Source organism: Gymnoscopelus microlampas (genome assembly GCF_963454915.1).
Source record: "Gymnoscopelus microlampas genome assembly, chromosome: 18".
Lineage (NCBI taxonomy): Eukaryota > Metazoa > Chordata > Actinopteri > Myctophiformes > Myctophidae > Gymnoscopelus > Gymnoscopelus microlampas.
This window is the reverse complement of record NC_139955.1, coordinates 49,245,832-49,258,331: the sequence shown is the minus strand read 5'-3', so window position 1 is coordinate 49,258,331 and position 12,500 is coordinate 49,245,832. Positions and strand designations below refer to the sequence as shown.

The 12,500-nt window shown below is 40.4% G+C and overlaps 2 protein-coding genes across 3 annotated transcripts in view; both read left to right on the top strand.

The window, feature by feature from the left end:
* Positions 1-3,551, top strand: part of rnf20 (ring finger protein 20, E3 ubiquitin protein ligase) — a gene marked incomplete at its 5' end in the record, with an annotated part of 48,974 nt that extends 45,423 nt beyond the window's left edge. Inside the window, one exon of the mRNA XM_084041886.1 lies at positions 850-3,551. Within this exon, the coding sequence (XP_083898012.1) occupies positions 850-1,026 (177 nt within the window). The 3' untranslated portion in view covers positions 1,027-3,551. The remainder of the gene's footprint in view (positions 1-849) is intronic.
* Positions 3,552-5,412: 1,861 nt separating this feature from the next.
* The window catches only part of LOC311034253 (voltage-gated monoatomic cation channel TMEM109-like), a 14,491-nt gene continuing 7,403 nt past the window's right edge, over positions 5,413-12,500 (top strand). The window contains exons 1-2 of one of the 2 annotated variants that reach the window (XM_084042086.1): positions 5,413-6,722; positions 8,767-8,826. In XM_084042086.1, coding sequence (XP_083898212.1) covers positions 6,489-6,722; positions 8,767-8,826 — 294 coding nt within the window. In that variant the 5' untranslated portion in view covers positions 5,413-6,488. The remainder of the gene's footprint in view (positions 6,723-8,766; positions 8,827-12,500) is intronic. The other variant, XM_084042087.1, reaches the window with a different exon arrangement.

The following is a 12,500-nucleotide window of genomic DNA, read 5'->3' as shown; positions in this document are numbered from 1 at the left end:
GGAGGCCGATTTTTGCTAAACCAATATTTTTATATTACTTCTACAGATTGTGTCCAAACACCACGCAAATCAGTACATATTATCTCTATAGTCATGTGATCAAGACTGATCTGTCCGATTTTTCATATTCCATCCTGATTAGCGAATTTGGAACATTGCTGCCCCACAATAACCTACCTGACCTGGCGGAGACCTGTGCTCCGAGGAGCACTTCTTCTAGTTTTTTCTGCCTTTTCCAAGATGTTAATATAAATGCTGAGATCTGGTGACACTCACACGCTTCTGGTTTTGAACCAGAAACTTTGTCATCATGGCAGGGAAATCTGTAATAGTCTTGTTCTGTATGGTGCTGTTCTACATACACGCACACGCACACACACACACACACACACACACACGTATATATATGCAAATATGGATATGATAAATATGAATCATAATCTCTTTTTGGTGACACAAATCGTACAATTCCTTTATTATCTATAAATTGCAGAAATATCCTCAAATCCCTTTTGATTCCAAATCTTGAAAATACCTTCCAGCTTTATTTGGAACAAAGTTTTATTTTCTCTGAATAGCAGCATTTAATTATGAATCTTTATGTCCTTCCTGACTCTGTTCCAAACTGTGAGTGTATTTATAAGCCCTATAGTTTTAGTTTTGGACTTCTTTGCAACTCTCTAATCTGTGTGTGTGTGTGTGTGTGTGTGTGTGTGTGTGTGTGTGTGTGTGTGTGTGTGTGTGTGTGTGTGTGTGTGTGTGTGTGTGTGTGTGTGTGTGTGTGTGTGTGTGTGTGTGTGTGTGTGTGTGTGTGTGTGTTGTCTTGTCTTGTCTCGTCTCGTCCTCCAGGCCCGCCTGACGTGCCCGTGCTGCAACTCCCGCGTCAAAGACGCCGTTCTGACCAAGTGTTTCCACGTGTTCTGCTTCGAGTGTGTGAAGACGCGCTACGACACGCGCCAGAGGAAGTGTCCCAAATGTAACGCCGCCTTTGGAGCCAACGACTTCCACCGCATCTACATCGGATAGAAACCTCCCACCACAAGGGGGCGACGCAACGACTTCCACCGCATCTACATCGGATAGAAACCTCCCACCACAAGGGGGCGATGCAACGACTTCCACCGCATCTACATCGGATAGAAACCTCCCACCACAAGGGGGCGACGCAACGACTTCCACCACATCTACATCGGATAGAAACCTCCTCAACACAAGGGGGCGACGCAACGACTGCCACTGCATCTTGGTTGTCAAACTTTTTTCAAGTCCAGGACCACCAAATTGAAATGTATTTGGACCCCCATCTAAAGAATGTTTTGTGCCAGGGACCCCCAAAAGAGAAGATTTATGTTAAAAAAAATAATAATCAAAAATTTCGAGATTTTTTCCCCAAACTTTCAAAAATAGCAGATCTACAAACTTGTAGATCTGCTATATTCGAATGGCCAACGTATAAATGAAATGGTTAAAGTGATTAAAATGATTGTGATGCTATATTTTGTACTTTTGCTGGGGACCCCCTGGAACGCCCCTCAACAAGGACCCCCGGGGGTCCCCAGACCCCACTTTGAGAACCTCCGGGCTAGAAAAAACGCAGCGTTGTCCCGCTGTCATCCCCCACAAGGGGGCGACAGCGACTAGACCAGTAGCACAGAGAGGACACACTGTAAAATAATCTGTGTTTTATTTAACTCTGAGAGTGTACCAATGGAACCAAATGGACCCTCACAGGTCCATGTGTACACTCTCAGAGTTACAGACCTGTAAGGGTCCATTTGGTTCCATGTGTACACTCTCAGAGTTACAGACGTTGTTAAGGGGACCATAATGTTAGTGTCTCATGTAGGGATGGGTCCATATCATGAAAAAGTCCCGATTATTGTGGTAAAAGATATTTTGTTAAATCTCTGTGATATGATTATTTTTTAGCAGGTTTTATCGCTATAAACGATAAACATCCCTAGAAGGAGCTATCAGAATATGATCCCATCCCTAGAAGGAGCTATCAGAATATGATCCCATCCCTAGAAGGAGCTATCAGAATACACAGCTGTTTAACACTGGTTTTAACAACATTAATATCACCTAACACGACCTGTAGTTTAACGTTTATGTTATAATAATAATGTTCTAATGTGTCTGGATTCTTTTTTTATTGCATTTTTCCCCCTTTTTGGTTGTTTTTTATTTTTTATTTGAAAGCTGCCTGTTAGTTCATTAATGTGTTCAGAGCCTGTATCCGGGCAGAAACCTCCCATCTCCATAGTGTTTTTTTTTATAAATATTGAACCAATGAAAAGTATTGATTAATGAATGAAGAGCTTTGTGACTAATTAATAACTACGTACAGCACTGACCGAAGTGTGACATGGCGGCCGCTAGAGGGCGCTAATCGCCCTGGGTCACGGTGTAACCTTTTTCTCTTGAAAATCCCATAGGGGTCATCTTAGGTCACGTCTTATAAGAAGAACCGTGTTCCACAAATAAATAAATCGCTAATTATTCAATTTTTTCTCCAAACAGATGTTTTCAAGATTTTCCAAACGTTTTCGAGATTTTTCCCCCAAAAAATATCTAAAATAGCAGATCTACAAACTCATAAACCACTGGTTCTCAAACCTTTTCATGTGAATGACCCCCAAAGTTATAGCAGATCTACAAGCTCATAGCGTGCCACGCTATGAGCTTGTAGATCTGATATTTTTTGAATAGCCAAAGAAATCTAAAAGTGAGACACAGATTCTTTCCCGGTCTAAATGGGTTAAAATAGATTGTAGATCATGTCACATAAGAAATATGTTCCAGAAATAAATACATCAGCCCAGAGATTTAACTGGTCTGGATGAAGAGAAAGTACTAAATTATCCAAAGAGTAAGAAAATGATGTTTTTTCTCCAAACAGACATTATCATTAACGTAATTCAATATCCTAAACGACACACAGTCACATTCATATAAACGACACACAGTCACATTCCTCAGTGGTTCTCAAACCTTTTCATGTCAAGGACCACCAAATTCATATATATTTGGCTGTGGACCCCATCTGATTTTAAAAAAATATATTTTTCAAAATAATTCAAAAATAGCAGATCTACAAGTTTGCGAGCTTGTAGATCTGCTATTTTTTTAACAGCCAACTTATAAATCAAGAAAGTGGTTAAAATGATTGTGACGCTGTATTAACTACTTTTTTTCTCGGGTTCCTCCTGAAGGACCCCTGGGGGTCCCCGGACCCCACGTTGAGAACCGCTGGTCTAAGATTTCTCTGGGATTTTCAGAGGAAAAACGCTGTGACGTCAGGATTCTGTTGGATCATGATTAGCTTTTTCTTTTTTTTTATTTCCTGAAAAGAAACATTTGTGGACATGAGAGGTTTCCACCCTGATAGTGACATCATGATGACATCATGAATGACATCATGGTTTCATTGATACTGTCTGTGTCATAATGCTAGGTATTAAAGTGGCGTATAGAAACATGGTTGATCTGTGTTAATGTTGACTTAGTTTTAGTCATAGTCTTTTGAATAAAATTACATTTAAGCTTTAGTCATATTTTAGTCATTCTGAAATGTTATAGTTTTGGTCTAATTTTAGTTGACTAAATCTACAGTTGTTTTAGTCGACTAAAGTTGATGTTGGCGGAGCCTTGATGGTGTCCTAACGCATTGTTTATACTTAGCTGCATGCCGAAAATAGTGAGCTTGTAGATCGTCTATTTTCAGAGTGTGACACCCAGGGACGTGCACAGATAGACTCTAGGTGGTGCTAGAGCACCTGCCCTTTGCCCTCTTGACCAGAAGTGCCCTTTTGAAAAAAAGAAAAAAAAGTTCTCTTTTTTTCAGTTTACAGCAGGGGTCTTCAACTGGGGGTCCTCAGAGTTACTACAGGGGGTCTGCCAAATCTTTATGTGATATGATTTTTCTTTTTACCGTAACCACTCGAAACTTAGCATCCCTTTTCTGAGGAGAACTTTAGCCAAAAATAGCAGATCTACAAGCCCACAACGCCTCGCAGCGCGAGGCGTTGTGGGCTTGTAGAACGGCTATTTTTGGCAAAGAGGTACTGTATAGGTGTAGAGGGAAAAAAGAGCAGACCAAGTAAACACAAAAAAAGTATAATTTACTTGAGCACCTGCCCCTCAAAATGTCTGTGCACGCCACTGTGTGACACCCACACACAACCTAGCATAGAATGACTGGTCTTAGTTTGAACACTGTGTGGCCAAACAGGATCTATTCATCTACTCAGGAGGAGGGCCGTCTGTCACTACATACTCCTACAGGCTGGGGGCGGAGCATGATGAAGGCTCTACGTCCTCCCGGTGGAGGCTCCTCTCTGGCAGGTAAGTCAGTAGGATACAACAGTGACACGAAAAGATTGTTCTAAATATTTAGAAAATGGCCAAACTCCCAGGTCTTTTTTTATATTTATATTTTTATTATTATTATGGATTGGCTATTTTTTTATATTCTTAAGTATAAAATAGGGTTGAAGTGGTTAAAGTGATAAAGATGCTATATATTATGATAGTGTGTGTGAGTGCGTAACACACATTGTAAAGCTCTTAAGATAAAGGCGTTACACAGGATAAATTAGACCCGATTATGCGATTGCATAATTTACCGCATAATCATTCAAACGGCGCATAATTATGCGGGGGTCCTTTTTTTCCTAAAGGGCACATCGCATCGCATCGCATAATATGAGAAATACTGCAACTTTTCGCACATTTCGCAACTTTCCACAAATTGTGCAACTTCGCACAATTTCACTGCATAAAATCACATAAAAACGCAGCATATTTCATCGCTAAATCTAGGATTTTTAGCCCGCATAATCAAGGATTTTTGCCCGCGTATTTCTGGAGGGTCTAATAAATGCACCATTTATTTACCATTTCAAATGGATCTACAAGCTGACAACACGTCGCAACGTGAGCTTGTAGATCGCTTTATTATTCGGTGTAGCTCAGGGGTGGCATTTGAAAATAGCAGATCTACAAGCGAAGCATTGTAAGATTTTTTTGACATTTGATAACTTGTGAAATGGGACATTCTGCATAATGAGTACTTTCTGCTTTTGGTACTTTTACGGTAAGTACATTTTGATACCGATACTTTTGTACTTTTACTCAAGTACATTTTGAATACAGGACTAAGACTTGTAAGAGTGTTTCCACATTGCAGTATTGATACTTTTACTTAAGTAAAACACGTGAGTACTTTTTCCACCACTGAGTAATTGATAGATAAAAGGTCATTTTTTGGGGTGATGTTGGCTATTCCAATAACCTTTGACCTAAAATAAACAGACCACAACTCCCAGCATGCATCACCCCCCCCCCCCCCCCCCCCCCCCCCCCATAGACCGGTTCAGTTGGTTCAGATCATTAAAATAGCAGCTGAACGCAGGAGAGACGGGAGCGCGCAGCGCGCGTCTGCAGAACAGAACAGGACGAGCAGGATTTAAACAGGACTTTACTTTACTTTAGTTCCTTTAGATGAAGGATTATCATCATCATCATTAGTATTAATATTTCTACATCTTCATCTGGACTGGCTGTAGGATTTAACCCTTCATCTGCTGCTCAACCTCCACGTCATCGCGTTTTTTCCGTTTTACGCGCAAAGCTCCGTAAAAAGAACAACATCGTTACATTGTGTCTGTTTTAAAAGCTTTAAACTGTTCCTTTAACCCGTAGCGTCGCTTCTGTCTCTGATCTGATACTTTGTTACCAAATATAGACACATAGACACACTGTAACTGTAACTGTTACTGTAACTGTAACTGTTACTGTGGAGACGGGTTGGACGTTTATTCATTTATTCATTAAGAAGTTATAGGTTTAAAGCAGTGTTTCTGCATAAACCTTAAAGTCACTGTTTGATCCATAGTTTATAATACACGCTGTGTGTAAGTGATCTGCTGCTTTAAAGAGAGACATCCTGTCAACACAGCAGATCCATTTTTAAATCCTGTGATTTATTAAGGAGATCCAGACCTGCTGATCCCACAGTCCTCCTGTCTCTTCTATCAGCACACAGCTTACAACTCTGTTATAACAGCTACTTACAACTCTGTTATAACAACAGTTACTTAGAACTCTGTTATAACAACAGTTACTTACAACTCTGTTATAACAACAGTTACTTATAACTCTGTTATAACAACAGTTACTTACAACTCTGTTATAACAACAAACACTAAGATTATTTTATGAATTAGCACATTTTGTCTTTGTTGTTTTTCCTTTAAACATTCAACACAATTTTTTTTTTTTTAATCTAGTGATTTTTATAGAAGGCGTCAGAGCCGCTGATCCTACTTTATTACAGTCATATGTGGCCTATGTTTTGTAATAGATAATCTACTAAGTAACTAATAACTAGACAAGTAACAAACGTACTTTATTACAGTCTAATAAAGCTGTAATAACAATATATAAATTAGAACATTATTTTTTGGGTATAAATCATTGAAACAATGACTCTCTGGGCTCTGAGACGCATGGCGGTGGTTTTGGTTTTTCTGTGGAGCCTGCAGTGGGTGGAGGGGGTGGAGGGGGGCCATCAGGACCCCGGACCCCCGGGGCAGAGCAGCGGGACGGCGGACCCCTCCATCGTCAACCTGCGCTCCCTGGTCCTCGGGACATGTGAGGACATACACCAATACCTGGAGTCTGTGCTGGGGAGACACGTGATACAGTCCACCACTGAGGTAATGAGTGTGTGTGTGTGTGTGTGTGTGTGTGTGTGTGTGTGTGTGTGTTCATTAAAGCTCCAGTTAGGGAAAACTTTTATTTCAAGGACCCCTGGTTTGATATGGATAGTTCACCCAAAAAATTACTTATCTTCTGTCAATGACTCATGAAGCCTTGAATAATGGAGATGTTTTTGTTGTTGCATTCCTGAGACAATGTGATGACCGGGTCATCGGTCAATAGGTGACGAATTCTTCAAATTCTTCGTTCAGGAATGTGACAAAAACTAAAAAATCTCCATGAATTCAAGTCTTCACGGGATGTGTAATTGATAGGAAATAAGTATTTTTTTGGGGGGTGAACTACTCCTTTAAGGCCACAGAGTGACCCCCCCCCCCCTCCCCCCATTTGACCTCTGGAACCACCCCCCTCTCTACACTGTGAAATACTCAGTGTTTTATTGAACTCAGAGAGTACACATGGACCTGTAAGGGTCCATTTGGTTCCTATATAACGTCAATATTTAGCTCAGGACCCTCTGGATCCCCCCAAGGGCCCCTGGGGGGTCTCCAGAGACAACTTTGAGACCCCTGCACATTATATTCTACAGTGTTAAAGGTGCAGTACACCTAAGTGCTTTTTGTTGTTGTTAAAATGAGTGTTAATAGCTTTATATTATAGATAGTGTTGGTTCAGTAACAGAGTGTCCTCCCCTTCTCTCCAGCTCTTTAGTAAACAGAAAAATTCATTTTCCAGTCAGGAATCAGGATACCAATTTTATCCAATCACAAGAGAGGAGTTCTCTCTCCTGATTGGATATAATTAATTGATTAGTTCAGAGAACTAGAGGATAGATCAATACAGGACACTTATACTACCTTTAATGAAAAGCTGCAATCTGTTAGTCATTATAGTGTCCTACTCAATCTGTTAGAGTCATTATAGTGTCCTACTCAATCTGTTAGAGTCATTACAGTGTCCTACTCAATCTGTTAGAGTCATTATAGTGTCCTACTCAATCTGTTAGAGTCATTATAGTGTCCTACTCAATCTGTTAGAGTCATTATAGTGTCCTACTCAATCTGTTAGAGTCATTATAGTGTCCTACTCAATCTGTTAGAGTCATTACAGTCCTACTCAATCTGTTAGAGTCATTACAGCGTCCTACTCAATCTGTTAGAGTCATTACAGCGTCCTACTCAATCTGTTAGAGTCATTACAGCGTCCTACTCAATCTGTTAGAGTCATTACAGCGTCCTACTCAATCTGTTAGAGTCATTACAGCGTCCTACTCAATCTGTTAGAGTCATTATAGTGTCCTACTCAATCTGTTAGTCATTACAGTGTCCTACTCAATCTGTTAGAGTCATTACAGTCCTACTCAATCTGTTAGAGTCATTACAGTCCTACTCAATCTGTTAGAGTCATTACAGTGTCCTACTCAATCTGTTAGAGTCATTATAGTGTCCTACTCAATCTGTTAGAGTCATTACAGCGTCCTACTCAATCTGTTAGAGTCATTACAGCGTTATAAATGCTTTATTTACTCAGCTACTTATGTTTGGCTTTATCCTTTCTTTAATATCCTTTAATATAATCAATGTATCCTTTATTTAATATCCTTTAATATAATCAATGTATCCTTTCTTTAATATCCTTTAATATAATCAATGTATCCTTTCTTTAATATCAATGTATTCTTTGGTTAATATCATGTCACTATTTCTCTAACTTCTTTAAAAGTGTGTTTAACTCCTTCTCCATCCTGATGCTTTTAACTGTGTTTTTAAACCCCCTCCTACCCCCCCCCCCCCCCCCCCCATCCGGCCCCTCCCCCTCCATTCCTAATTCCATCCCTCTGCTCCGGTTCCCCCCAAAACCCGATAATCTTCCTCCTGATCCCCCCAATCTTCTCTCTCCTAATCTCACGTCTGCTTATATCCGTTCACCCCTCTGTCCTCCCTGTCGTCCTCCTCCTCCTGCTCCTCCTCCTCCTCCTCCTCCTCTGTCCCTCCTCCTGCTCCTCCTCCTCCTCTGTCCCTCCTCCTGGCTGTCCCTCAGAGAACAGTGTTGTCTCTAGAGTCATATCTTGGTCAGGAGAACTTCTATAAGGTGTCCATGGTAAGAACCTTCTGTCCCTCTGAGCTCTGCTGCCATCTATCTGTTCATTTAACAACAACAACATACTAATGAACTAACATCTTTTAACCTTCATTCATTTCATCTCATGTATAAACATGATTATAACATGTTTATGTTACATGTATAAACATGATTATAACATGTTTATGTTACATGTATAAACATGATTATAACATGTTTATGTTACATGTATAAACATGATTATAACATGTTTATGTTACATGTATAAACATGATTATGACATGTTTATGTTACATGTATAAACATGATTATGACATGTTTATGTTACATGTATAAACATGATTATAACATGTTTATGTTACATGTATAAACATGATTATAACATGTTTATGTTACATGTATAAACATGATTATGACATGTTTATGTTACATGTATAAACATGATTATAACATGTTTATGTTACATGTATAAACATGATTATGACATGTTTATGTTACATGTATAAACATGATTATAACATGCTTATGTTACATGTAGATGCACATTGTCTACATTATACTGTCTCTACAACAGATACATATGTATATATATATATGTATGTATTACATTATACTGTCTCTACAACACAAAGCTGGTTTCAACTTCAGCACAAAGATACAACATGTTGTATCTTTATAAAGATACAATATGTTGCATCTTTGTATCTCTGGTAGTGTCTGTCAGTGTGAACGCATCATGAGAGCATCGAGATCCAGTGTGTTGAACATGTCTCTTCAAATCCTGTGTTCTGGACACTGTGTGTGTGTGTGTGTGTGTGTGTGTGTGTGTGTGTGTGTGTGTGTGTGTGTGTGTGTGTGTGTGTGTGTGTGTGTGTGTGTGTGTGTGTGTGTGTGTGTGTGTGTGTGTGTGTGTGTGCGTGCGTTCGCAGGATAGAACCACCCTGATGTGAGTGAGTAGGTTGTAGGCGGGGTTAAAAACATGATTGATGATGTCATCTGTAGGTTTACACTCTATAACATGAAGGATCCTCTCCCAGGAGTCTATTAATATTATTATTATTATTGTTATTTATAACATGTGAAGGATCAGACCAGCTCCTTATCCAGGCCTCAGTCAAATCACAACTGGACTATTGTAACTCTCTCCTTACGTCCTGGCATACTTAAAGGGATAGTGCATCCTCAAAAAAGGGATAGTTCATTCCTAAGACAATAATTTGATGACCTGGCAGCGGTTCCGGTAGGAGACACAAAGAGTCTCCTTCGTGTCTCCTACCGGAACCGCTGCCTACCGGTCGGCTGGTCATCATAGTATTGGCTTAGGAATGAGACAAAAAATAATAATCCATGAATGCAAGTCTCCATGAGGTGACTCATCCATGGGGGAAAAAAATTGGGGGTGAACTATCCCTTTAAGCCTCTCCAAACGATCCAGAAGGCCGCAGCACGCCTGGTCTACAACCAGCCAAGATGTTCTCATGTCTCGTCCCTTCTCCTCTCCCTCCATTGACTCCCAGTTACTGGCCTCACAGAGTATAAAACACAGATGTTGGCCTTCAAAGCAACCAAAGACATGACACCCCCGTATCTTCAAAGCCTGATCCAACCCTAGAACCCCTCCTGCTCACTCAGATCAGCTAACACAGGGAAGCTGTCAGAACCTTCTCTAAAACCCCCGGGACAACGCTCCACACGTCCCAGACAACACATTCTCACAGATAGGCCTCAGTTATTGCCGCTCTGTCATTTTCACTCCCTAATGCGTCTCTATAAGTCTACAAACACTAATAGGCACACACTGGAGCTTCAAATAATACTCCAATCAGAGATTTGGCCAACTGCTTCGGTGGCTTACCTGGTAGCAACGCTTGGCTAGTGCCCACAACCTCCTGGTAGCAACGCTTGGCTAATGCCCACAACCTCCTGGTAGCAACGCTTGGCTAATGCCCACAACCTCCTGGTAGCAACGCTTGGCTACTGCCCACAACATCCTGGTAGCAACGCTTGGCTACTGCCCACAACCTCCTGGTAGCAACGCTTGGCTAATGCCCACAACCTCCTGGTAGCAACGCTTGGCTAATGCCCACAACCTCCTGGTAGCAACGCTTGGCTAATGCCCACAACCTCCCGCCATTGAATCCCACTGCTGGTATAAATGTTTTTTCTCTCCACATAGTGTTTGTGAGGTCAGGCTTAGGGTTAGGCTTAGGGTTAGGTTTAGGCATGGTGTTTGTGAAGTTAGGGTTAGGTTTAGGCATGGTGTTTGTGAGGTTAGGCTTAGGGTTAGGTTTAGGCATGGTGTTTGTGAGGTTAGGCTTAGGGTTAGGTTTAGGCATGGTGTTTGTGAGGTTAGGCTTAGGGTTAGGTTTAGGCATGGTGTTTGTGAGGTTAGGGTTGGGGTTGGGGTTAGGTTTAGGCATGGTGTTTGTGAGGTTAGGCTTAGGGTTAGGTTTAGGCATGGTGTTTGTGAGGTTAGGCTTAGGGTTAGGTTTAGGCATGGTGTTTGTGAGGTTAGGCTTAGGGTTAGGTTTAGGCATGGTGTTTGTGAGGTTAGGGTTGGGGTTGGGGTTAGGTTTAGGCATAGTTTTGTCAACATGCTGCGTCACCATGGTGTCATGTCAAAACTTCACGTTCCAGGGCTACTGACAGAGCGGCAACATGTGACACGTTGGGAGTGAGAACGTCTTGTCCCAGACTCTTCTCCCTTCTGGCTCCCAAACTGTGGAATGAACTCCTCATTGCAGTTAAACCTGCAGACTCACTGCCAATGTTCCTGTGTAATCTGAAGACTCATCTCAGCCTGTATCACTTATCGTAGAACTTGCCCTAGCCTTGACACCCATGCAGTCTTATGCAAAGGCTAAAATGTCATTTAGATGGCATTTTTATGTAGACAGATGCCGGGTTCATTTGTAGATCTGGCATTTTTATATTCTACTGTTTAGACTGATGATAGGTTCTTGGTTTACCTGGCTATGATCCTAGATTACTATTTCTATTAGATCTATTACCTTGTGTTTAACTGCTTACTGTAAATCACTCTGGATTAAGAGCGTCTGATAAATGCCTACACTGTAAACCATTCAATGCTTTATAGACCAACAGTAGTATTATGAAATCACTTCTTTGACACACAGGGAGCCAGTCTAAGGACTTAAGAACTGCAGTGATTATGAGCCACTTTATTAGTATTAGTAACAACTAGAGCAGCAGCCTTCTGAATCATTATGTCTTCTTTTATATTATATAAAGATACTGTTACAGTAGTCTAGTCTACTGTAGATGAATGTATATATATATATAGATATATGTAAAGATACTGTTACAGTAGTCTAGTCTACTGTAGATGAATGTATAGATATATATAGATAGATATATGTAAAGACACTGTTACAGTAGTCTAGTCTACTGTAGATGAATGTATATATATATAGATATATATATGTAAAGATACTGTTACAGTAGTCTAGTCTACTGTAGATGAATGTATAGATATATATATAAAGACACTGTTACAGTAGTCTAGTCTACTGTAGATGAATGTATAGATATATATGTAAAGACACTGTTACAGTAGTCTAGTCTACTGTAGATGAGCATTAAATGTATATTTACAGAAAAACAGTAAATCATTTATTTTGGCAGATAGAAGACTTGTCTATAGGACTATAGTTACTCATAGACTTGTCTAT